Raw genomic sequence first — 26636 nt, 5'->3', positions numbered from 1 at the left:
GATAGATAGATAGATAGATAGATAGATAGATAGATAGATAGATAGATAGATAGATAGATAGATAGATAGATAGATAGATAGATAGATCATGGAGGATGAATTGATGGATAGATGAAAGATGAATTGGAGGTGGCAGTTGCTTTATCATAGTTGCAGACACCTGACTGACTGCAACAGCCTCTTGATTTATTAACGGCTACTTTTTGCTTAAAAAAGATTAGAAAATATTACAAATACTGACCTAATCTGCTGTTGGGGAAACAAGCATCTTCTAAATAGACCAGCTCACTTGGTTTACGGTTCAGGTGGACGAACATGACTTTGAAAGCTTTCACACTGTCATCTTTCTGTCTCAGAGCTAAAAAAGAGGAAGAGAATCGAGAAGGAGAAGCAACGGTTACCGTGGCAACAAGTCCCTAACGACACGCGACGAGGTGTTATCTTTGTAAAGTCCTCGGTGCCCGAGTTTACGCTAAAGTTATTCATGAAATAAATTAAAACTATCGCGGAGCTTTTTGTGTGTGTGTGTGAAATTTTTCATGAGGTCGAAAGAGGTCGCGCTGGTGGCGTTTGAGCGCGGCGCCTCCTCTACGAACCGGATGTTGTCTCCTGCTGATTTCCTGCGGTGTTTCATTCATTTCTGTCCCCAAAATGGCGAACGTTGCTGCTGCTACCGTGGCCGCCGCGGCCGCGGCTGCTGCCGCGAACAGAGACCCAGCCGTTGATCGGTCTTTACGATCAGTGTTCGGTAAGTTAGGTTTTATTAGAAACTGTTTAAATAGTTTACGTATAAAATAAGAAATGCTAACATAAAAATGCACCTAATGTATGTAGACCTCATAGCTTAACCAGACAGCAGAGGAACAAAACGATGCTAACATGAAACGGTTCATAATTGGAGACATTATCTTTTCTTGTTGTACACACACATTCTTTTTTTTAGTGGGAAACATTCCTTATGAAGCCACAGAAGAGCAGCTGAAAGATATATTTTCCGAAGTCGGACTTGTTGTCAGCTTCAGGTAAGTAGACGAGAAAACTTTAACGTGATCAATGTTAGAATAGTTATTTGTATCCATTATTGTTTGTTTGCTCGCTTGATACAGATTCCTCTAAACAGGAACAAAGGAATAGAAACATGATTTTAGCAATTCAATTTTAGATAAAATCAAATTGCATTATTTGACCCAAAAATGCATTGGCCTACACAGCCATGAGGACTGTGGAGTTTTCCTTCTGGAGATATATTTCATGTTTTACTTGGCACAAACAGAACCAGCAGGAAATCACTGCAAAACAAACAAACAAAAAAAAAAAAACTACCAGAATGTTGAAATATGGAAAGTTGTGTTTGGAAAAGGGCCTCAAGCAACATGGATGGCTGCAAATATTCCTTACTGTAAAAATGTCCTTAGCTTTATATATGTTATTTATTCTCTGGGTGCACAGTTTTATATTGTTGAAACACTTTACAGTATAGTATTTTATTGTTTATCTTTTAACTTTTCACTAGTATTTTGTTCCTGTACATTTTTTCTAAGGTCCACATTTGTTTGACAATTCTGTAATCTTTTTGCTGCTATAAACAGCAGAATTTCCTCATTGTTGGACAATGAAGGGATTTTCCTACTCTATTCATATCCTGAAAATCTGATTGTTTTTGGGGTTTTTTTTAGGTGTTGTTTATTTTGTTCCACTCATCAGATAGAATCAGACATTTACCCAAGGCTTAGTATGAAGTCTCCTCATCTAATTTTGACCTGGAGAAAAGCTCCTATCTGCAGATTGTTGGTTGGATCAACATCAGCTCTCTAACAAGGGCATTTAGAGCAATTAATGCTTCTTCCTGCTGTTAAGTTTAATTCTTAAGGATGCTGATTTTAATTACAACATAACTAGGAATCAGCCCCACACTTCCAAAAGTAACAAAACAGGGTTCAAAGTAGCGCTGAAACAATTAATCGGATTAATCGATTGTTGAGATAACAGTAAACTAATTTAGTGATCGATTAATCATTAGCTGGAGTGTAGAGACTTTAAAATATGCCTTGAGCTGACACAGCAACCCACTTAGAGGAGTAATTATACCAAGATTGTTAAAAGAAAACATGTTAACATTTCATCTGTCAATATGCTTAAACAATTGGAAAAGTTTTAGCTTCACCAGTTTAATTTTTTAAAAGTCTTCTTTACAGAATGTTTGGCTATCCGATTATTAATTGATTGATAGAAGAAATAATCAACAGATTAATCAATTTGCAAAATAATCTTTAGTTTCAGCCTTGGTTTAAAGATCATTTATTAGTCTCCAGACCGGCTGGATCTGAACCCCACTGAGAAATCTAGAGGTCGTTTGCAAGATTGAGCCACAGGCATCAAAATTAACTGAAATAAATGCATTGAATGTGTCACTCTTAATGAATCTGTCAGAATTAATTTAAGTTGAATTTCTAAAAAAAATGTATAAATTGAAATAGATTAAAAGAAGTGTTTTTTTTTTTTTTTTTACATGCGCCTTCTTTTATTTATATGTTATGATTGTACTCTCCCTGTAATTTTCAGGTTAGTGTATGACAGAGAAACGGGGAAGCCAAAAGGATATGGCTTCTGTGAGTACCAAGACCAGGAGACGGCCCTCAGCGCTATGAGGAACCTGAATGGGAGAGAGTTCAGTGGTCGGGCTCTCAGAGTTGACAACGCTGCTAGTGAAAAAAACAAGGAAGAGCTTAAAAGTAGGTCACTGCATTGGTAAAGTAGATGTGGTTATAATGTATGCCTTTATGTTAAAAGCACAGTTTGGTCTCCTGCGTAGGCCTGGGAACTGGAGCCCCCATTATTGAGTCTCCTTATGGAGACAGCGTTTCGCCAGAGGAGGCTCCAGAATCCATCAGCAGAGCTGTGGCAAGTCTTCCACCTGAGCAGATGTTTGAACTAATGAAACAGATGAAGGTCAGTTGGTTTATATTATTTGTGTGATTGTAGTTTTTGTTGTTTTATCCATCCATTTACTCATTGTCTTCTGTTTACTTTGTACTGTTGAAGAACTAGTTCTCCAATTAAGTGAAACATGATCTGCAAGAGTATGAATGATGGATTTTGTTTTCTTAATCCTTAAGAGAGTTACTGTCTCTATAGGATTTTAGCTTCAGCACAGTATTTAGATGCTCATGATTGCTTTACAAGTCCTGTGCTGTACAGAACAGAGACATTATGTTTACATCTGTGGCAGCAGCTTCAAAATGAACCACAAAAAAGAAAACGGTCAGCAAAATTTTCATCTCTAGAAGGAAATGAAATCTTTTGCTGTACCCAAGTTTTTTTGGGCAGATCCATAGTGTGATGAGCAGGTGTGAGTTTCAGACGATGAAACCACAGATTAAGCTTTCTTTAATTGTTCCTTTCATCTTTTCCAGGCCAAGATCGGTATTAAAAAAGAGTTGTGGAAACTATTTCTAGATTTTATTTTCTATCACATGGTCAGATGCTTGCATCCTTACCCACACATTAATATTTGTGTCCAGTCCTCCCTATTTAAAGCCTGACAGCTGTTGCAATTTCTCCACCCATAGCTAAGGATAAAAACTTAGACATTAATAAAATGAAAATGGATCCTTATAGTGCTCAGAACCAAACTTCCACAAGGTTGACATAATAAATGCATCTGAACCTGTAACTTGGTGCATTTGTAATTTGGAGATTTGTCTTAAACTGTAACCCAGACTTGTTATCCTATTATTAAAGAGTATGATTTGAAAAACTAAAACACTTTTCTCCCCCCAGCTGTGTGTACAAAACAGTCCCCAGGAGGCGAGAAACATGCTGCTGCAGAATCCGCAGCTGGCCTACGCTCTGCTGCAGGCACAGGTCGTAATGCGGATTGTTGACCCAGAGATCGCTTTGGTGAGAACCAAGAGATTAGCACCATTATTTCAAGAATAACTACAATACACAAAAAAGAGACAGAATTTTTTATATGCATTTTATAAAATTTTTGTTTATTAAAAAATGTATTAATTTCTGCACAGAAAATGTTACATCGTCAAACAGCAGTCCAGCCTCTGGTTCCCAGTGCTCCGGTTGGAGCAGCACCCCCAGTCAACCCTCCTGCACAGCCCAATGTCCAGGTGTCGCAGCCACAGCCTGGGGTAAGCTAAACGCAGATCCATGTCACTCCTGTTCAAGCTTTACTCTGATATCTGGGATTTAAGTTGGGTTCAAGTTTTTGAATTAAAAACACAAAACAAGCAATCACTGTCCTCAAGTCATTAAATCGATCTCACCAAGTCACCATAAACAATCTAATTATCTTTCCAAAAGTTGAACATGAGAGGAAAGCAGATTAAAAGTTAAAATGTCTGATCTAAAAGTAGGTAAATACGTCGTAATGTCAGATCTTTGTATTGGTCTGATTATCAGCCTGGCATGCACATCAATGGAGCGCCTTCGATGATGCAGCCTGCCAACATGGGTGTCGTCCCTGGACCAATGCCTGTACCAGGACCAGGACCCGGACCTGGACCAGGACCAGTTGGACCTCCAGGTAATCATTAATTAACTCTATACAGTTCCAAACAAACGATACAACAGGTTGTTTATGGTTTGGTTGTGATCAGACCTCGATCAGCCACCAGGCTTGAGCTAAATGCCTTCCCAGAGTCATTTAGCTTAAGCGTTGCATTGTGGGATACCCTGGAGTACACAGACGAAATCCTGCACATCGTTAATTATAAAACTGTATGCAGCTTTCTAGAGTTATATCATTCAGTGTGCTCCTCTGATCAGTTTGGCTGACATGGTCCAGAGAACCAACCGATGGTGTGAAAATGTTGTGTTTTCTACTAGCTCAGAGCACAGCATCCATGCTCTGTGTTAACATCACAGACTGGTCTGAACAATGAATGTTCTCCTGGATTTATTAGTAAAATGTAGTGTTACGCCAATGCTATTTTTTGGCCCGATACCTGGCTGTGCGGTATTAACTGATATCGACACCATCTGTTTGAAATTGATGTGTGTGTATATGTGAAGAACTGCTACTACTTGGATGTAAAATAATTGCCATTATGGCTTTCTCAAGCTGCTGCCTACCTTTGTGAAGCAGGTAAAAGACTAATACAAAGTGATACCGATACCACCATTTTAGTGCTGGATTGGGGCCCCGTCCCATACTGGTATCGGTGCAACACTAGTAAAAAGTTTGAGTTTGTTTTGAGTTTTTACTTTGTCTTTGTTTTTGGTTTGTATTTCTTTCTTCATCAAAAGAAACTGAATCACGTACACAACTAAAAAACTATTGGTGTGAAATGTCCCCAAACTATGCTTTTCTTCATTTCTTTTCTTTGTTTTGTTTTGGAGTTTTTTTGCGCTAAATTTGAAAATACAATGTTTGAAAAAAAAATTCAGGTCTGTTATTGTACTTATATTTAATTACGCTGTATAAAAAAGGTATATTTACATATACATTGAATCAGACTAAACCTCTCCCCTTTTTTACGTAATTTAGAATCGCCATAATTATTTCCATTTGCTCAGAACAAACCTAATGTGTGTTTAGATTGGATATTTAGGTAGTTTTATGTATATTTCCTTTGTATTAAGTAGGACTGCCTTTAAAGGTTTATCCTTCCAGTAACTTCTCCCAACAGTTTGCTTAAATTTTAGCCTGTTCCTGCTGACAGAGGTTCTGTTTTGTTTTTCCCTGAGGACCACTAGAAAAAAACCCTCAATCCTGTGAACTTTAGGAACAAATTTAGTTCTTTGGTAACTGGTTAGGGTCATTGACTGTTGAAAAGACCCCTCTGTGTCCAACCTGATGTTTTGAAACATTCCTTCAATATTTCACCCTTTTTGTTCCTCTAGTTTGAGAAGTCCACCAGTCGCTCTTGCAAAACACCCACACAGCATAATACTGCCACCACCAAATGTTATTGTTTAAGCAGATAAACCACCAGGCTTCAGAAGACATGAGTTTTAAAGATCCAAAATTATCTTTTTATATCGTGGCTTGCTTTGCCATTTACTGTGATGTCACGTAAAGAAGAGGTGAGTTTGATGTTTCACATTGAAGAACATCGACAGGTGTTCTAAATTTCGCTCGCATTATATGAATGAACTTATAAGAAGCATCTTGAAAATATCACCTCAAATAGAAATTGATTCGTTAATCCTAATTGACCTTCTTGAACTCAACCACAATTATTAATATAAAAAAAAAAAAAAAACACCTGGATTACAATTCCTGGGATCAGCCTTTTTTCAGAGGTGGGTTTGAAATGCAGCGTGGATCAGAGACAGCAGTCTCTTCTCAGATGCATAAATACGTAGTTTGGTGACATTTTGCATTCAAGTATGTATACAAGCAAAGCTATGGTTTTTAGGCGCCAAGGCTGTTGTCATGGAAACATAAGAGGCTAGAGATAAACAGCATTAGGACTAAATTAGATTTACAAGAAAAAAACAATGAAATGACCTCTTAAAACTAAAGCCTGCTCACTAATAAACTTAAGTCCTCTGAAGTGAGCTCCTGCAGAAGGCGTACAGGAGGAAATGGTTTTTAACGCTATGAACCAGGGCTTCCCTGATTCAATACTGAAATCTGTCCGATATCTGCCAAAAAGTGAATATCAGGAAAAATTGGCCTGCATCTAAAACAACCGATATTAGAAAAAAAATATAAATTAAAAATTTCTGCTGTTGTTTAAAATGAATATGACTCTTTGGTGAATAAGAAATGAGTCGGATGTTTTTAAGTATTGTTCTCGGTTTGAGAAATATCCCTTAATCAGGCCTTTTTTATCATTCAACTCTATAAAATAATAAAAGTATGTATTATCCATGCTGATGTTGTATGGGGTCAATAGTCTTAATTATCTGTATCGTATCAGAAATGAAAAAAGTTGTATCTGGACTCCCCTACTATAACTTATCCAGGAAGGCTACAACCTTAGGATTGTTCAAAACGGAAAGAAATGTCCGCCTCCTAGATTTTTCCCTTATTTGGAAATATTTCCCAATCCAGTGCCTTCACCGTGGAGATGAGATTTAATTTCTTTATGTAATCTTTAGGGGAGTGTATCAAAATGACAATAAAAGCCTGTGGTGGCCTAGTGGATAAGGCATTGTGACTGGCTCCCAGAGGTTCTGAGTTCAAGTCCCACTCCCACAGACTGCAACTCTGAGCAAAGACCCTTAACCCCCACACTGCTCCCCGGGCGCCGCACAATGGCAGCCCACTGCTCCCCAAGGGGATGGGTTAAATTCAGAGGTGAATTCCTACAGTGTGAGATTATTAAAGTTCAATTATTATTAATAATAATACTTGGAAATCAGCCTGAAACATTACATTTTTTTTTATGTAGATCAATCCGGTTTTATTTTTTTTATGACATTAAAAATGTCTGTTTCTGTACAACTCACCATACTAAACAAGTTTCCAAAGAATTTCTGCAATAAAAGTCTAATTAAATGAGAAGTTTCTATATATAGACTCATAGAACAGTTTAATTCGATCTGCCTGCATGTAAAGAAAATCCAACCCCTTATGTCTGAATACTTATGAAGCGTTGCGCCTGTCATGGCTCCCAAAGCTCACAAGGTGTCACCAAACCCTCTGCTAATGTTGTCGGATAACCTTAGGCTCTTTGCCACAGATATGTTCAGTGTTTGTTTTGTTTACGCGCTCTGATGTTGCACATTTCACGTGCCTCCATTTAGAAGGTAATCTGTCCCTCTGCCGTATTTCCTTTTCTTTTTTTTTTTTGGTGATTAGCCCCAAAATGCCTCTTCTCTCTCTTGAGTCTTGTGTCTCCTGTTCTTTTTTACTTTAATGCTGGCTCAGGAAACCTCCAGAGTCCCCCCACAGGATCAGCTGGACCCGCTGCTATCGAGCGGCCTCAAGGTATCACTGCTACCCCTCGATTCCCCCGACAGTTCAGAAAGATCCTATCCAGATAGAGTGCAATCTGTGACTTTTTTGTGATATTCCCCCCCTTTTTTGCCTGCATGTCTGCTTCTTTCAAATGTCTGCCTTTTGCTATTGCACAGAGAAACCTGAGGGTGCTTATCACATCTGCTTTCAAACAGAGAGGAGTGTTAGAGTGCGGTGATAACTTCAGCAAAAATTGCCTTGTCATGAGGGTGAGGCTAGGTGTGTAAAAATGCAGAGTTAAAACTCTCACAAAACTCAGAGGGGCTTTTGGATTATTGTAACATTCACCTGAGGATAGTTATGGTTGAATGCACTGTTTTGTCGTTGAAATGTATTTCAAATGTGAAGTTTATGTAGCAAAGATGACTAACACTAAATGTCTACAAAAAGCCAGCGTAAGGACAGAATCGGCCAAACCATAGCTGTATTTAGCTCTTCAATTAAATAAAAGCACCCCTGAAATCCTAGTTGTTTTTATACAGTACTTTACTTTTAAAAGGGGAACGCTGTTTTTTTTACATTGGGCCCTTGATTTTATGTTATTACATCATGTTCTGCTCACCTATATGAGTTTTGTGTCATTTGGAGCCGTTCTGAAGATATTCCGGTAGGTTATATCCAAGTAACGTCTTCCTATGGGCAAACGACTTGAAGGCACAAACTAAACCGTTCATAATTTATTCTTTATGGTACGCCAGCATTCATAACATGAAGGCAAATCACTGTCCCCCAGACATCCGCTGTTATATTTTTTATATTTATATTTTTAAAAACAAAGCGGTGCGTGTATGACGTCATCTGCGCGCTGGACTGGAGTTGTGACAGGCAGCCCAGGCCACAGGCGGCTACGCTCTACCCCTTCTATTCATTCGGCGAGCTAATCTGAATCGTTTAATTCTATTTCGAGAGCGAGATCATCTGTGGTAGTAGCACTAGACATCTTCCAGGCATGTGAGTAAAACTAGCAGCAGTTCAGCGGACAGGATGGATGAATGGTAGCCGGGCACGCGCTGATGACCTCATACACGCGCTGCTTCGTTTTTAAAAGATATGAATCTAAAAAATATAACCGTAGATGTCTGGGGGAAGTGATTCGCCTACATGTTATGAATGCTGGCGTACCATAAATGATAAATTATGAACAGTTTAGTTTGTGCCTTCCAGTCGTTTGCCCATAGGAAGACGTTACTTGGATATAACCTAACCAAATATCTTCAGAAAGGCTCCAAATGACTCAAAACTCATATGGTAGTAGAACATGATGTAATAACGACGTTCCCCTTTAATACTATACCAAAGAAAAGTATGAAAACGATACAGCACTTGGTTTAGAAGGGGTTGAACAGCATTAGTGATGAGAGTGTCTGACCTTAACCAGGATACCTTGCAAAATGCTTAATACCAACACATTATTATTATTCTTCTTATAAGCAGTCCTAGTGTTTGCTGCGCTAAAACTTGGTTAACTCTCTGGTAGAGGTTAGCTAATGTTACAGGTGTTCAGTATCATTGTCCTGTTTAAGCTGGAGTGAGAGAAGCTTGCTGCAGTCATACGCTGGTGTTTATTAAAGCTAAGGTGCTTATAATGACAAAATAACTGGATGCCCTTTGACATTATAAATCCTGCTGTGTGCACGTCTGTATGCAGACAGCCTCATCATGGAGATCAGATTTTGTTTTTATTTATTTTTTAACAAAAAATAAAGCCAGATCCCACTAAGAGTAGCCTATATTAATGATAATATCTCTATCTGTTTGGATATGGGCTTCCAGCAGCAGAGAGATTCCTTCATTCATTATAATTCTTTATGTATAAGCTGCCAATGGAGTAAGTTGACATTGACAAAAATAATGGATAAAAATTCTATGAAAATCATGTTAATCTATGAATTATGTTTCCACAGAGATATTGTTATTAAACATAAAAAATATATATGCATGCCCGGGCTACTAAACTAAAATGTTGAGCAATACTTTGAGGGAATCACTGCAATCAGGTGCTTTCTGAAATATTTCCAAAAAAGTTTGTTTTCCAAGTTTGATGACGTTTCTAATTCCAGGAAGCTTTTTCAATTCAAAATGTCTGGATTAGTGTTGAGTTCCAGGCTTAAAGACTAGCCCAGCAACACCTTGGTATGGCTTAGAAAACATGCAAATTGAACAGAAAGAACAGATCCACCCCTTAGTAATGGGGAGTCGCTGAGGTTTCTGAAATGTTCAGTCACATTTCTGCACCTGTTGATTGTTGGTGAAATGTTCCGAGTAAGGTGCACAAACATGTCTGGGAATATATATATTTTTTATTATTATTTTTAAAACCACAATTCCAAATCAATTTTCAGTTTACTAAATCATAATTTAGTACATTTCTAATTATCCTTTAATCAGTTTATTATTAGAATTATAGGTGTGAATTTGGCCTTTTTTTAATGGGAGTGTATCTAAACAGTCAAGCACAACTTTCTATATTAATCTAGTTGAATACAATCATTTTAATGATTGCCAGTTCAAAGAGGGAGAGGTGCATTACAGGAAGGAGAGCAAGGTGTGTGCAAAGTGCCAGGTCAGGAAAAACCAGGTAAGAAAACAATGGGAGTAGTGACACTGCAAACAGCTGTCATTAAGCTAAGAAAGAGAAACCTTTCATTCAGTAAATCATGTTACGTGTTTCATGGATGTAATTGCTCCATGTTAAATCCTTTCCAGGAGCAGATATCAGAGTAATTCTGTTTAAACAGGACATCTTTATTACATTTTCTTAATCATCTATATGCTTTACTGAATGCTTAATTTCACTTTACAAGAAAAAAAGAACAGGGAGATGAGACAGAGAAGGGAAAGAGAAGACGGAGATCAGAATCTGCTTTTTGATTTAAGGGAGAAGACTACTGGTCCTAAATGGAACTGTTCTGCTACTGACTTTTCATGAAAAGTGGTTCAAAACCTAGAACAGTTTAAATATTCTTCTCCGAAGAAAAAAAAAAAAAAAAGATAATTTCTGCTTTGATTGACGGGTATTTTGCAAAAGTCTCATATACAATGCATCAGTGAGTGATGGAGTCAGTAATTGGTAAAAGGTGCTGAAAATATGTAGAAAACAATGAAATGTATCATGCCTTGACAGACGGCTCTCTGATGCCAGAATCGCCCCTGATAATCATCATTATGATCTGAGCAGATATGTAAAGCACATCCATAGTGGAGATGTTCAGATCTGAATTTTTATGCAGTGTCATATTTTAACCAGTCCTGGAAAAAAAAGTTTTTTATTTGTTTTTATCAATAATCCTGCAGCCTTTGTCATTTTTTCAGGATTTGGCTGTTTCTTTGTCTTTTTTTGAAAGTTGTGCCACTTAGAGGCTTTAAACGTTACGTTTCTTATCTTACCTACTTTCACATTCTTTGTCGTTTTAAATACACTGCATGCTGTTATGTAAATTAACTGAAATATACGTGGAAAAGCAGCAGATCTATACAGTTTAGCCTCTTATTTCTTGGTTTTTCCTGCCTATCATATCATGCAGAGAAAAATAAACAGCTTTTTTAGTGCTGACGTTTTCTTAGTTGTTTGGAGGAATCACATTTTGTGGCTGATTTCCAACGTTTTTGTAAATTTCTAACCATCCAGTAGTGTAGCTAATTACTGAGCACCTAAAAGTTTAATAAAATAGGGATGGACGGAGCCACATCTTTTCTCTTCTGATCCAATGGTTGGATTTGGATATCTGTAGATTCTGATACCAGAGCTCTGTTTGCTTTATCTTTATCATCATTGCTGTTGCTTTTGTTTAACAGGTTATACAATCCTCTCCACAAGAGAGTAAAATATGTATAAATGCACACATGTATTTCCCAAAAGACAACTTGAGAAGCATAAATACTAGTAGCAAGTGTTATTCCCTTCAGTGTTCTCTGTTGAATGGTTTGTTTTTATCCATGGTGCTGTGGGCCTGGTCTGCGATGTCTGTTCTCAGGATGTACCTCTGGGTTTTGTTGCTTGTTCAGCTAAAAGGCTGTCTTTTTTTGAGCTTTTTAATCAAATGAGATGAATCATATAGCTACCATTAACATGTTATGTGGTATTTTTTGCAGCTCCAAGCAGACTGAATTTAGAAAATTTACTTTTTTAGAGTGGTTGACACGTCGTGTTTCCACTGATTGTTCCTGACATGTTACGCCAAGTTGACACCAGCAGCCAGAGCTTTTTACGTCCATTTATTTTCCTTTGAATGCTTCTTTATTTACTTACAACTAGCTTAGCTAAAGTCAACCCCTTTCACCACAAAACAAAGAGATTTTTCTTTACCTTTAGAGTTAGTTTTTTCCAGGATCTAAGAGACAAATGTAAACATTAATCACAGTGAAAGGGAGACTATTGCAGAAGAGGTCGATCAAACAGGAACACTTTGACTGATTATGTTTTATTTATAGGATTCTATAACATGGAGGTATGTAGGAGATTGTCAAAGAAGATGATTAGGCCGGATGTGTTTTTGCAAAATAAACCAGTTCCTCGTTCATTTCATATACAATGCAGGGGAAAATTCTCACTTCTTGATCTTATTTGCATGCCTGTTGGTTTTAAAATGACTTTAGTTCAAATAAAATGCTACAGCCTGTTGTCCTGACATGGTTATTTTGGATTGCCCTTTTTTTTTTTTTTTTACATAAGAACTTGGAATCTTAATTTGCATATAGAAGGAAAACCTGTTTTCACGCACCCTAAAATGTCTACTTACTTGGTTTTAAAGGTCGAAGCCAACACTTTTACGCATGTCAGTCCATGTCTGATTACTCATGACACTTTTTAAAAATGTTGAATTATTTTCCTTTGCTCAGGACCAGGCGGTATCCCACCCAGAGGGCTGCTGGGCGACGGTCCCAATGATCCCAGAGGAGGAACTCTACTGTCTGTCACGGGAGAAGTTATTGACCCCAAGTAAGAACATCACTTAGTCCTGTGGACAGAGCAGCCGCAGATTGTAGGAGTCCTGTCATCAACCAGAGAAAGCAGCAGGGGCTTTGGTATGAAAGGGGTAGATTAACAAAGCCCAACCCACCAGTTGATCTTACTGGTAATTAAACAAAAAAGACCATTTCTGCACCTGAGGGGCCACCAATGCCAGATTTCTTAAAACTAAGTATGACTACAAGCACCTATATTTCAGTACTTGCAGATATCAGAACTCCAGGCAGACAAAGACAGTCTAACCTCTGATCCAGTAAAGCTGAGATGCAGTAAAGGGGGATTTTTTTTCCCCCACATCAAGGTCACTGACTGCTGCAGCTAAGATTAACTTCATTGTTTTGATAGCACAAATGAAGTTGGATTAGTTTGTGAATACTCGTGGCTTTAAAAGTATACTTGACAATGGAGTCGCGCCCGGTAAAGGTGAATTCTTTGTCTGCACCTATTCGGTCCATTACATCATAGAAACCAGATCATCGTATTGTTTTATTAAACTATTTTTTCTGAGTCAACCCGCCTCATGTTGCTGGTTGGGCACTTCTAAAACGGTAGGGTCGCTCTGGCTTCCAGTACATTAAAGGTCCAGTGAGGTTTTAAAACTAGGAAAGTCGCTGTGTGAGAGTGAGCATACAGCATGGACTAACTCTGCTGCTCCTCCCCAACCTGTTTCTACTCACTGCTGGTCAGCTTGCTGACCGAAGGCAGAGTGAGACTTTCAGAAAGAGATCAGCGTTTGTATCAACTTGATAAAATCAAGATCTTAGATGCAGGATGACAGATTCTAAGATTCATTTTCTGGCTGATATCTGACAGATCGATGTCTGATCAGGGCATCCCTAGCCGGTAATTATGCAGGTGGATCAGAGCAACGTCTCATCAAGTCGATCAGAATGTTTTCATATTAACTGGAGGTTTAATCATTCCCTAGAATATGAAGAATAGATCAGAAGAAAAGGGAGGTTAACCCTGTTACGAAAGAGACAAATAGGTTTCACATAAACAAAACAAACACAGGTTTTCTGTGGTGTTTTTATACTCAGCCAGAGCCACGAAATCTTCACCCAATCCACATGAATACCTGAGAAATTATACAAATCTTTACCTTTGAACGTATAAAAACACCTTTTTTCTTTCCTTGTAAAATACTGTGCTCCTATCTGCTGAGAAGGACAAACGAAAGAAAAAAAAAAATTAGGAAACTGCTCATGTTGGTGAAAATGTAGCTCAAGTCTGGAAGTGTTTTAATTTCTGTAAACTGCTGAGATTTTTTTTTTACTGTTTTGTGACCCTGAAAACTTCACTTATTTTCCATACCTGGCCGCTTAAAATTGCTTTCAGTTGCAAAACAAACTGCCAGTCATGGTGTGGAAACTGTGTTTGTGTTTAGTCGGGCCTACATGGCGGCTCCACCGCCTCACCAAGCCCCGCCCATACATATACCACAAATGGGAGGAGGACCACCGCCTGAAATGAGGGGGCCCCCGATGCCTGAACAGAGAACCATGATGGTTGACCCACGAGGACCCCCGATGATGGAGCCACGGGGGCCGCCAATGGAACCCAGAGGTATCACAGTTTGAGAAAATAAATAAACCGAATGTCGTAGCTGACCAGCTGTTGATTGAGCTGCATTTACTGTATTTACCTAAAACATTTCATCCTCAGGCCGCGATCCGAGGGCAATGGACGCTCGCGGGCCGGTGACGGGACAGAGGGTTCCCATTGTGCCTGGAATGCAGGGCCCCGTCCCTCATACCATGGGTCCAAACGCTCCTCCACCTGCAAGAGCGGTAACTTTATATCTATCAGCTGTTTGGTTTGGAGCATTCCCCCTGAAATAATTCATTAATCAACATTTAACAGCCACAATCCAAAATGTTTACTAATTCTTCCTGACGCCAGTAGTAATTATAAAACCACAATCTAGTATAGACTAACCTTCTGCTTGTAGCATAGATGTAGGAGAATAGATGCCACTTGTAGATTGAATGACATGGTCAGGTCAGTGGGCGGTGTTTTATATTCAGTGTATTCAATAAGGACCTTTTACGGCGCAGATGCTAAACTAGCTAATTTAGCTAGGCAGAGTAGATAAAAAAAATGTATATAAAACTATTCATCTTTTTGATAAAAAAATATATATATATTTTTCCCTTTTCGGAATCAAACAAACTCTGAAAAATATATAATAGAAGTTGTTTGTCCTGGTGTTAAAACAGAAAGCTTATGCCGCATGTATGAAACTAATACAGTTTGTTACAAACTATAAATTAAAAAGATCATTTTTATTTATTTATTTATTTTTTGGTAGTTTTAAGTTGTATTTTTTAGTGATCATACTATGATGACGCTTAGTACTGAAACCCATGTATGTTTTTACTGGGAGCATCCCACTCCCAAACGGCAGAGTCATTGTACTGTTCTTGTATTTGTTAGCATGTTAGCTAAAGCTAGCATGCTACTTAACTTGAAGATGAAAAACTAACAAGCTGATCTTATGATCCTGCTGCTCAGCTTGGTTTTAAGCTCTGTAGTTATTTTTCAGGTGTATTCCAGTTGAAGATGATCATCTTCAGCATTTTCTCTATATCCTTGCAGGAAATGCATGTTTTAGTTTCTGTGGTAACATTATTTGTGTAGCAGCCCTTTTGTTTACTTCTTACTCTTTTATAACTGGTGATGGATATCAGAATGTTGCTGGTAATTGAACAAAGAGATGTAGAAGCATTTGAAAAAGGTAATTAAACAATTAGTGAGCTGAGCTTGTGCTGAAATGGACTCATCATGCAGGGTCCAGGTGTTTCCGGGGTCCCCCCATCTGGAGGAGGTTTCAGTCCAGGCCAGGCTCAGGTCTCCACACAGGATCAGGAGAAGGTGGGCTTCATTTTCTCTCCTGCTGATGTTTTCCATCCGCTCCCATACGAGTTATCTTTACTCATCTTCTTCCCTCCTCCTTCCAGGCTGCCCTGATCATGCAGGTCCTGCAGCTGACCCCAGAACAGATCGCCATGCTGCCCCCAGAGCAGCGACAGAGCATCCTCATCCTCAAAGAGCAGATTCAAAAAACCGCCTCAGGTGCACCATGATTCTCCAACAAGGCAAAGGTGCAGTTTCTCGTCATTGTTCAGACGTTTGAAGGAGGAAGTTGTTTTCTGATTTAGACAGTGTGATGGATTTCTTTTATTCTTATTCCTGTTGCAGGACTGGCTGCCCCTTCAAGATCCTCCTGCTAGAACTCCTCTTGGATTATTGTATGTTTTCTTTTGTTAGTGTTGTAAAGAGTGTTGGGTTGATCCAGACGTTTGTTCAGAAGAAGGTTAAATCGATGGACAATTAACTCATTTTTGCTTTAAAGCAACTTGTTGTCAAATCTCTGGAAACCTGTTTTTTTTTTTTTTTTCAATAAAACTAAAGCACAAAAAATGGTTTCATCATTTTAATCCAAAGTATTTGAAAAAATACCTCTTAAAGGAAAACATACCACACATCGCAGTCTGCCAATTTTTAATTACCTGTTTCATAGTTCACTGCCTTTTTCCTTGTGAACCTGCCCATTGTCTAAAATAAGGAAGTGCTGAACGTGAGAGGCATTAAGGAAACACTAGAAAACTTATCATTGCTCCATTGTCCTGTTCCAGGAAGCTGCTTTCTTACACAGTGATAAAAGGCTGGGGGAGATAAGGCGTTTAAAACACTTCAAGAATTCAACATTTACTGTAACATATTTGTAAACTTTATTTTCTTATTTACAGATTTCAAAAATGTGTATTTAGGGAAACAGTATTTTAAAAGAATGATACAAAAATCAAGCAGGAAATGACATGATTTTTAAAGGAAATACATTTATAGTCCAAAGATTTTTTTTTGTTGCTACAGATATCTTTGAATATAAACGGCTACTTCAATTAAAAAAAACTTCATTTAAGAACATCATAGCCCAGCTGATTTAGGGTGGTTATTTTAACACTATAACAAACAGACTGTACATTTTATTAGACTTCATGGTAACAGGAACTCAAAATCCAGTAAACCTTTAATACAGCTGGCTTACTGTAAACCACTATGACTAACTCTAACAAAGTTTAACCCTGATAAATGTTGATCACCAACAATATGTCATTGCTTTGTCAGAGTGGATTTGTGTGGAAAACCCGTCCCTGCCCTTTGCACAGGTTAGTGTGCACCTTTTCAGTCACTAACGATCTGTGTCACAGGAATTTACCAACCAAAACCGATCCGCCTTCCTTCATCAATGATCCCTTTGTTTTAGCTCAGAAGTTCTCCTTGTTGAAGTAAAATTTGGTCTTGCGAGGATCAACGTCGGAGTACTTGGCACATTTCTTCTCCAGGACTTTCGCTAAAGCCACCGGGCCGCACAGAAAAGTTCCCACCACGGACCTGAATATGAACAAAGAATGTTACAGGATGCAAATCTGCAGTATAGCCTCATTATAATAAAAACCTTAATATCATAAATCACTACCCAACCAATCAAATGCACTCACTTAAGTTCAGATGTTAATTTTGGAGACATGAGAATAAAGTTATCCGTTTCCTCCTGTACTTGTAGTTAAAAATTAAGTTCATTTAAAGGCTAATTTATTTCTCCACAACACCACGGTTTTTTTTTTTACCAGACGCTTCACATCAGTTTTCATTTGTCTAGATGACTAAAGTGCAGAATGCCCTGAGGGTTTTTTAGACATTTTGTTCTTGCATCCCTGAAAGAAACAACCTCTGTTCCTTTATGTTTTTGCCTTTTTATAACCCAGGTAGTAGTTTCCAAATCACGAAAAGAAACTAATCACCCCCAAAAGACATGGGTCTACAACCTGTCCTTAAAAAACAGATCTAAAGCAGTTTAAGCAGTTTTTCATTGTTTTAATGGAACCATAGCCTTTAATTTCTTAAACAGAATCAAACTGAAAGCAGCAATACTGTTGTTTAAGATCTACTTCTCTAATTGGGAAATGGTGCTTTTATTTTTTAGTTTCCACATATCTGTCCTCTTTTTTTATGTATATTTTTACTTTATTTTAAACCTTTAAAATAGAAACAGTTGATTCTTTAAGAATGACAATTTTTTAAAAACATTTATTTATAAAATGATTCTGTTATATGTGAAGTCTAAATAGGTTTGAAGGTCTTTTGACAAGCCCACAGAACGTTTGACTTGTTTTCCCCTGCGCCTGATATGTGGACATTCTTTAGCTTCTTTAGGACATGCAGCACGTCCTCTAGGTTTGGAAGCAGAAAATCGGCCAATTTGGTTTGGGACAAGTTTTTATTATATTTCATGCAGTTATAGTAATTTATTCCCCATAATTTTTGGAGGTTATAGTGAAGGATGTTTTTTTTCTGGGTGGATCATCAAAATAAGTGGTCCTCCTAAATGTCAATCATTCTGGTGATATGTTTACGTAAGGCCGTCCTACGTGCTCATCTCTATTTTCACTACCTGTGGTGAGTCTCATGGTGGAAAAATTTAATTGCAAATCTTTTGGAAAGTGAGCTTGTATGAGTAATGCAAACAGCACTCTTGAACAGAGAGTGCACGAGAAGAAATGGGCTCGTGCGTGTTTAATAGGCGTTCACTCTTGGGAGCGGGTACAAGATTGTGCATGTGCATTTTTTTCAAAAATCCTCCATTATACCTTTAACTCTGTTTCACTAATAACATTTCTGCTGAGCCGAAAGAATATTTGTTTTACTCACGTAGGGTTCTCTTTGCGGACTTCCTCAAACTCCTTGTCCCAGTTGGGTCGGCCATAGTGAGTCTTCTGCTTTAGCCCTGTCACCACATCTGTGTCCCGATCAACGTTAACCGTGACGTAATTGACCTAGAAGGACAAGCATATCAGTTTATGAGGAAACGATCACAGTGATTGCTTATCTAGACTCTGTAGGGCTGATTAGGACTCATACATGACTCTGATCCCATCCAGTCAGGAACAGCTTGTAGGTGAGGAAATCTCCCATGCCTCTCTCCTCCATCTCCTTCTCCTGCGCCTTCAGAAGGTCCGCAAACCACTCGAAGGCGTGCGTCTCCCGGCAGAGCCAGTAGAAATAGATCTGAGAACAGTGAACAGAGGATGGTGTGTCAAAGACAATGGCTGATGCTTCGCCTTCTGGGATTTTTGTAATTTCTGAAAATGTTTATTATAAATGTTTATTATAAAGAGGGGGTTGTGTCATCGGTCACACTATGAGTGCCTTCACCTTTCTGGTGCGCAGCTTGGGATCGTTGTCTTTGAACTTGTACCAGATGGACTTGAGGATGGAGGCGAAGGGAGTGACGCCGATGCCGGCGCCAACCAGCATGCTGACCTCGTAGTCGAACACGTCCTCGCTGGCTGTGCCGAAAGGTCCATCGACACCCATTCTGAAGAGACAGAGAGCAGATTATTTTCATTTTTTCCATCCCCTTCCTGGTCGCATCAAATCATAGATGGCTTTAAATGTGATGTGCTCCAGCTCTCAATCTCTCAGCAGTGTCCTCTCTGTTTAGATTTATAATAGCTGCAGCTCTTAAGTTTGAAGTCCTCACTTCATCTGCGGTGAGATTCTCCATTCTTTCTTCCAACACGTCTCTCTATGTGTAACTTGGAATCAGTAATCCATTTTATAATCTCCCAGCTGGATTAATGTAATTCTTCTTAAACGGGAATTAGCCAGGTCACTTTGTCACAGCTTCAATTTATCTATTTCGCTTAAATTAAAAAATACTTTATTGATAACATTATAATATAATCTTATTTAACATTTTAATAGTTGCCTTTTTATTCTTAATTATTATTGATTATCGTTATGAAAAAATAAATATTACCATTTGACTAAATGCAGCAGCCCGATTTCTAACAGGTACAAAGAGACGTGAGCAGATCACTCTGCTGTTAACCTGTTTGCACTGACTGCATATTTATTGTAGATTGAGTTTTGCAGTTTTCTTCTTTTTAAGGCTCTGAAAAGCTTTGCTGCAGCACAGCTGCCTAACTTGCTGAACCCCCTCGCCTCCATCCCTCCTCCAGACCTGCTAACCGGATGCTGCTGCTGGGTCCTAAATCACAGAGAAAACTGTTCTGTTTTGGTGGAGAATCTTTGGAACGAGTGAAGCATGGAGCATGACGTCGTAATTAGAGATGCTGAACCCGTTTGCCGGCGTTTTTATTGCACTTCTGCAGAGATCAGGAACAACTGGATTTTTAAAATGAAGTACTGCACACTTCCAAGCATAATGCAGCTCTGTCTTCATGCTCAAGTTCATCTTCCTCATGCTTGCTTTTGTGAAACCCAGATCAGATTTATCCCCATTGCCATGTGCTTAGACTATGTGGACAGGGGTGGATCGCTCTGAGGTTGTGCTGCGTTTCTAGTTGATGGCCAGAGGCTCACTGTTAATCTGACCAAACAAAATCAATAAGAGTTAAAATCCCAGCTGGTATATGAACATACCGGTATATTTATTTGTTATTATTTTTTTACATATATTTTTTCTCTCATTCTTTGTATTTATGGGTACAAAATAAGCACACATTTTATGCATCTTTTAAATTACCCAACTCAGTCACATTTTTGAACCGTAAAGTATAATTTTACTTATGTTGCAACTTTTTTCTTTAACTTGTCTGCTTGTTTACCTGTTTTTTACAGTTTTTTTTCTTTACCCTCAGCTTTTAAAGCTAAAATCCCCCCCTAAAGAACAAACAAAATAAGTTTCTATTCTATTATAGATTAAAAATATCTAGATTAATAATAACTTAGACTTAGACAGACTTTATTGTCATATTGTACACACAGAGTGTATACAAAAATAAATGTATTTCAGTACAGCTCTCAAGACATAGTATCCATTTGGTCTCCTTCCTAAATATTAACATCTAAGCATGTTTATTTGCTGTCTGTACAATCAGAAGACTTACTTGGGTCCCTGGCTTCCCTCCGGAAGCTTCTGCATGATGTCGATGAGTTTGTCCGTCCAGTCTCCGGCCGAGCGGATATGGACGCTGAAGAAGTCCTCCTCCGGTGCAGAGGTCATGGTGAACGGGTGCCACTCCAGCTGTGAGATGGCCGGGCAGTTGAGGAAGACATACTGTCCCACATCCATTTTAAAGCCTTTCTTCACCAGCTGCAGCTCCAGCACTTTGGACGGCCGCATCACAATCTGTTACCCACAGCTCTCAGTTAGTAAAACAAGTGGGTCAGCTGCTAAGGAGGAAGGAAAATATAAAAAGTGTATTTTACCTTTCTATACTGCACATTCTGCATGTAGCGAATGAAGCGCAGCAATCGCTCGCACACGTAAATCATCATTGGGCCGATCACCCACCACCAGGTCTGCATAGAACAAGGAAAACCATGGTTACAAGTTTTAACTTGGAAACAGTGAGAAATCTGAAGTGAACGATGACAAACCTGCGCAGGTCCTCCACTAAACTGAGGGACGGGACATTCGGGGATCTTTCCCCAATCCTCAGTGCGGTTGAAACAAAAAAGGGGGTTGTGTTTTTTAAACGAATCATCTGTTTGCTTCCTCACGACGAACCTGCAGATGAGACAGGTAGATAAGATCTGGTTTCTCATACAGACGACCCTCCAGAAGTAGAGGAAGAAAATGCAATTTCTCTCCTACCCAATCCCATGGATGACCAGACCAGCGAAGAAGATGACGAAGAGGTGATGAGTGTACCAGAAGACCTCGAAGTAGCTCCGTCTGATGACCTCCATGGACGACGTGATGATGAGGATGAGAGCCAGGGTGATGATGACGCCTGTAAGGCCAGCGATGGACGTGAAGACAAAGTAGGTGGGGATTTGCTGCAGCCACTGAGAATAAAGGAAATGACAGGATTACCGCCCTGTTATTGGCTGGTTACCAATACAAAGCTCCAGAGTGACCACCAGCTAACCTGCTGCTGTGCACTGCTGGTTAGCTGGCTAAAAAAAAAACGCTACAATTTTCGTACAAGACATGCAAATCAATCCAGAACACACAATTGAGCAGCTCATGTTGAATTTGTTATGAGCAGAACAACACAGGATAAATATCAACAGTAATAAAAGTGTAGAAAAAAAACAAAAAAGATCTCACTAAACTATATGAAATTAGCTGTAAATAAATGTTGTTTCTTTATGTTTTTAATGCGAGCTGCTAGATTACAGAACCAAAGATCTCCTCTAGTCGGTTTGCTGTGATTTAACGCATCTCCACCTTATTTAATCTACTAGACTGTTCTGTCAATCAGTTAAAAAACTAATTTAAATTGGTTTAATTCCCTTATGGCAAAGTTAAGATTTTTCTATATTTATCTTATCGAATTTTTTTTACATTGGTGTAGATGTTATGGGCTTCAGTGAGGGACTCACTAGGTCGATTTGGCGGATGGGGTTCAGGAAGGTGGTGTTCATGCTGGGGTCGTCCTCCAGGTTGGACAGAGCGAGGGTGAGATTGTCGTAAACCCCTAGTCTGCTGTTGCTGTACCACTCCACGTTCAGCAGATGGGCGATCATATGAACGGCTGAGGGAGCAGAGAGGGGAGAGGTCACTGGTTTCGCTCTTTGTTGACCTGCCAGCAGAAATGACTGCTCTGTTTGCACAAATAATTCTCAGGTATTCGAAACATTATTTGTCCATTTATTGAGCCAGAAAATAAATGCATTTCATGCACTTTCCCCCTCTGATATTGCCAAATTAATACATTCATATGAAATATGAAAATGTATTGAATTTCCATGTCTAAACCCTAAAATAATATAACTGTGGTTCTTTAATTTTACACCAGTTAACTTTTTTAACATAAAGTATTAGCATAGAAGAAAGTTTGATCTAAATTGCATCTTTACAACTTAGTTGCAACTTTACAACAGCTGAAAACAAAGTGATGAACATAGCTACAAATAATAAAACACAATAAAATAATAAAATACAGCATAAAAATAAAAAATAAGGCAATAATATTAATTTATTTAGGCTAAATTAAAAGGGTCATAACAACTAAGTCCTACCAGTGTTAAAAGCTAGTGAATAAAAGTACGTTTTGAGCCAAGTTTTAAAATTGGGCAGGAAAGGAGTCTCCCTAATAAGCAGCAGGAGGCTATTTAATAAACGAGGAGCAGCAATAGAGAAGCCTCCTCTGAGCTTCCCCTTAAACCTTGGTACCTGCAGGAGCTGTTGTTCTGCTAACCTGAGGAGACCAGGAGGCAAGTAGGGGTGAAGAAGCTCAGGGAGGAAAGAGCAAGGTTTTTAGGCACTTAAAAACATAATAATTTAGGCACTTAAAAACATAAATAAAAAATGTTAAAATCAACTCTAAAATGCACAGGCAGCCACGATAATATAGAGTTGATATCTGTATGAAAATAACAGCGAATACATGCACAACATTCTCAGCAAACTAAACGGAACAAATAAAACAAAGGAATGTTAACAAAGAACAAGTGTTTTCACTTCTATTTCCTTGTGGGTTTGTGAGAAAAAGAAAGGCCAGATAAGCATCTTAAATAGCAGCTTCAACTTCAGCGCATAAAGAACTCATATTGTTTAGAAAACATTTTTTCCTGGTATTAATGTTAAACTGATCCCTAAATTCATCTGTCAAAGGTGTGTTTTTTTTCAAAGAGCTAATAAAGAATTTAAATAAGCATTGGTACTGATGCAGAAATTAACGCTTGAGTTCACCTGTCATCGCGCCGATCATGTACGCCACCAGCTTGTGGAAAGTCAAGTTTTTGTCCAGCTGTTTCCTCATTGTTCTGCTGCACTTCTGCACAAGATAAAGAAAAGCAGGAAGCCGTGTTTTTTTTTTCTGGATTTCCTCCAAAGTATAGTTTCTCAGCAGTAGGTCTATTAATGTCAAAGTCAGTTTATGAAAACCTGCAGGGTCCATTTCATTTAATCTAAACAAGGACACACCTTTTAATGTGTTACTCATGCAGGAAAAAAAAGGACAAGTTTTGAGTCATTTGATCAAAATTATGAGATTTAAGGTGGAACATTCTCCAGACTTCATCTGGCATTGCGTTCCTCCAAGTAAATGTGGCCTTTAGTGTAAAAGTATGAGACAGGAAAGATGTGCAAAAAGAAAAATCTTACCACAAAGGAGCCTCGCAGCAGAGACAGCAGGTTCCTGCAGACTGGTAGGAGGATGAGCATGCAGTTAAAGTTCAGGACGGCTGCAGGAGCCCTGGCCCAGGCCAGGGCAGACTGTTGAGAAAACATAACACAGTCATGATAATTGTGTTTTACAAGGTAAGGTAAGCGGCAAAACACATCTTCAAAACAGATCACTTGAATAGTACATAATTATTATTTTTTAGATAAAATGCTAAATTCTGACTAAGTTATAAACTGAACGATGATGGTGAAGACTGCAGACAGGGGTCATTGCTAAAGAAGCCAGCTGATTTTTTATGTTTTCATTCTATTCGTCCTGTTCTGCTAATATAGAGCAAAAATAATAGCAACACAGACCTGCTTTCATAAAACATTAGGATTGCTGCAATAAGGTTCATTGTATGAAAAAAAAACAAAGAGGCCAGCTGATACATGACTCAATCATAAGAATGGAAGGTGGTCTGAAGGAAGACGTAAACGAAAGGTAGAACATTCTCGAAGGGGATTCAACACCCACAGACAGACATATCCAGGATTACAGCAGAGTAATTTAGTTAAACGCTATGATGTAATGCTAACATGGTGTCAACTCAGAATTTTAAGCTAAATTTAATGAGATTTTTTTAAAGGCTTTTATTTAAAATAGAACTGCAACAATTATTTGGACCATCTAACAAAGCGTTTATTGTGTAATAGTCGATCGGCAAAGTTTCGATCGTGATTTTGATACAAAGACGTAAAGGTATAGTGGAGGATGATCTTTTTCAGGGTGGATCATCAAAATAATTGGTCCTCCTAATTGTGATTCATTCTTGTGATATGTTTACGTAACGCCATCCTACGTCCCTGTCCCCATTTTCACTTACGGATGGTGAGTCTGACATAGTGAAAAAATGGCGAATCTTCTTTTAGAAAGTAAGCTTGTATAAGCTTGTGCATGCTCTTGCATGCGGTTAATAGCGGTTCCCTCTTGGGTTGTGCATGTGCATTTTTTTTTTTTTTAGTGTAGAGGGCAGGTATTTACAAAAATTTGTGAAAATCCTACATTATACCTTTAAGCAAAAATACAACATAGAAACAAAGATTAGGAATAGTTTTATAGTAAATATAGTAATTATTTGTCAGCTTAGCCTAAATATCTGCACGTGTTTCTCTGTTGGTTTGACACCACTGTCTTTTAAGTTCCCTAGTTTATTTATTTTACTTTTTCTGATTGGAAATATTTCCACACATCCTAATTCCTGTTTAAAATGAGACCAAAATGCAGTCGCTTTCTTTCAGCAAGCTGACCGGCAGTTCACAAACAGCAGGAGGAAGCTCTGCACAGTCAGGTACTTTACTATTAAAAAAACAATAAACTCGAATTATTATTATGATTATTTTTGTTCTGTAAATTTGCAACATAAACTGGCCCATGTCTATGAAACACATGGAAACGCTGCTCAGGGGTCCCAGTTCTTTTTAGGGAAAGCATCCAGCAGCATTCATCTAATCTTTTTAAGATTAAAGCCAGCAAAGCCACCCAGCAGGAAAAAAAAAAAGTATAAAAAAAAAAAAACACTCCGCTGGACTTTATTTCCCATTTTGAAGACGGTTCGCTTCCCATCCTGAGAAGTTTCATCATTCCAAAAAAGTTTTTTTTTTACCTTTTTTGGAATGACTATGACCTAGATGTGTGAGAATCTTTAGCAGCAAACCCAGTAGGACTTTTCAGAGATCTTCCTACTTTGCTGACAAGCTTTATTGTCAAGGTGGGAGAAATCAGAGCCTGATGCAGATGGGCTGAAGCCCACCATTAAATCTCAATCAATCAAATCAATCAGATAATTTCTGTTTGGATAAAAACACAATTAAAGAAGCTGATACAGGCTGTTATTGAGGAGATGCATGAATATATATTTTTATTTTAAGCTTGACTCCAAATCCTCTCATTCAGATTCTTACTTCACTATGAAAAGTGTAAAAGATGCAAAGTCTATGTACATATGCGTCACAGATGAGATATATTTTCTGTGCAGGAGTGAACTCACCCCCAGTAAGCGACGGGTGTAGAAAAACTGTTCTCCATTCTCATACACGAAGTAAAACCAGACAAAGAGGAAGATGTTGATGCCCATCCAGACACACTATGAAAAAATAAGGTTTATTAGAAATGATGGTCCGCAGAGGGGTGGTTAGAAATGATGCACACTGCGTAAAAAGACGGTTTTATCAGGTGCGTAAAAAGCAGTGCGTAAATCCCTAATAAAAACAGTTATAATAGAAAATAGTTAATTATAAAGTTGACTCACTATCATGACGGCTGAAAACCAGTTGTTGACAAACCAATTCCCCATGATGAAAGCTTTTTCTTCGCTCACAGCAGCTCCACTGCATCCTCTGCCCGCTGCGCCCTGGCTTTATAGCTCCAACCTGCGGGACTCCTCCCTTCATCAGTCCCCATCACTCACAGCAGGAGGAATTGCGCTGATCGGGAAGTTCCGAGGAAGCCTGAAGGATCACATTTCTTCCCGCCATTAATTGACTTTTATTGAACTGAGAGAATGAGGAAATAAACTGAGATCCCATGGAGACTTTACCCTGATCCGGTGACGCATTTATTGGTGCCATTTAATATTTATTGATCTATT

General features: G+C 38.5%; 2 protein-coding genes across 4 annotated transcripts; one reads left to right on the top strand and one right to left on the bottom strand.

Annotated features, from left to right (window-relative positions):
* Positions 1-632: 632 nt before the first annotated feature.
* Positions 633-16328, top strand: cstf2 (cleavage stimulation factor, 3' pre-RNA, subunit 2). Of its 2 annotated transcripts, XM_015389066.1 has the most exons (14): positions 633-748; positions 944-1022; positions 2563-2732; positions 2813-2949; positions 3781-3900; positions 4026-4145; positions 4417-4540; positions 7838-7897; positions 12767-12866; positions 14284-14462; positions 14562-14686; positions 15687-15770; positions 15857-16000; positions 16098-16328. In XM_015389066.1, the coding sequence occupies exons 1-13, from the start codon at positions 652-654 to the stop codon at positions 15980-15982; spliced, it is 1521 nt and encodes a 506-aa protein (XP_015244552.1). In that variant the 5' UTR covers positions 633-651; the 3' UTR covers positions 15983-16000; positions 16098-16328. The 2 variants fall into 2 exon arrangements, with proteins under 2 accessions (XP_015244552.1, XP_015244560.1); XM_015389074.1 differs by lacking the exon at positions 7838-7897.
* A 340-nt stretch (positions 16329-16668) lies between these two features.
* Positions 16669-26439, bottom strand: nox1 (NADPH oxidase 1). Of its 2 annotated transcripts, none has more exons than XM_015389053.1 (13): positions 26332-26439; positions 26037-26132; positions 23986-24096; positions 23572-23656; positions 22260-22411; positions 21526-21719; positions 21309-21438; positions 21138-21230; positions 20816-21057; positions 19116-19278; positions 18822-18968; positions 18612-18736; positions 16669-17294 (listed from the first exon to the last, which is right to left on the bottom strand). In XM_015389053.1, exons 1-13 carry the CDS (start codon positions 26437-26439, stop codon positions 17168-17170), a joined length of 1773 nt encoding a protein of 590 aa, XP_015244539.1. In that variant the 3' UTR covers positions 16669-17167. The 2 variants fall into 2 exon arrangements, with proteins under 2 accessions (XP_015244539.1, XP_015244530.1); XM_015389044.1 differs by having other exon boundaries at positions 16671-17294; positions 26298-26374.
* Positions 26440-26636: the final 197 nt, after the last annotated feature.

Source organism: Cyprinodon variegatus, unplaced genomic scaffold, assembly GCF_000732505.1.
Source record: "Cyprinodon variegatus isolate N-32 unplaced genomic scaffold, C_variegatus-1.0 Scaffold19, whole genome shotgun sequence".
In the NCBI taxonomy this organism is placed as follows: domain Eukaryota; kingdom Metazoa; phylum Chordata; class Actinopteri; order Cyprinodontiformes; family Cyprinodontidae; genus Cyprinodon; species Cyprinodon variegatus.
This window is presented reverse-complemented; position numbering and strand designations above follow the sequence as displayed.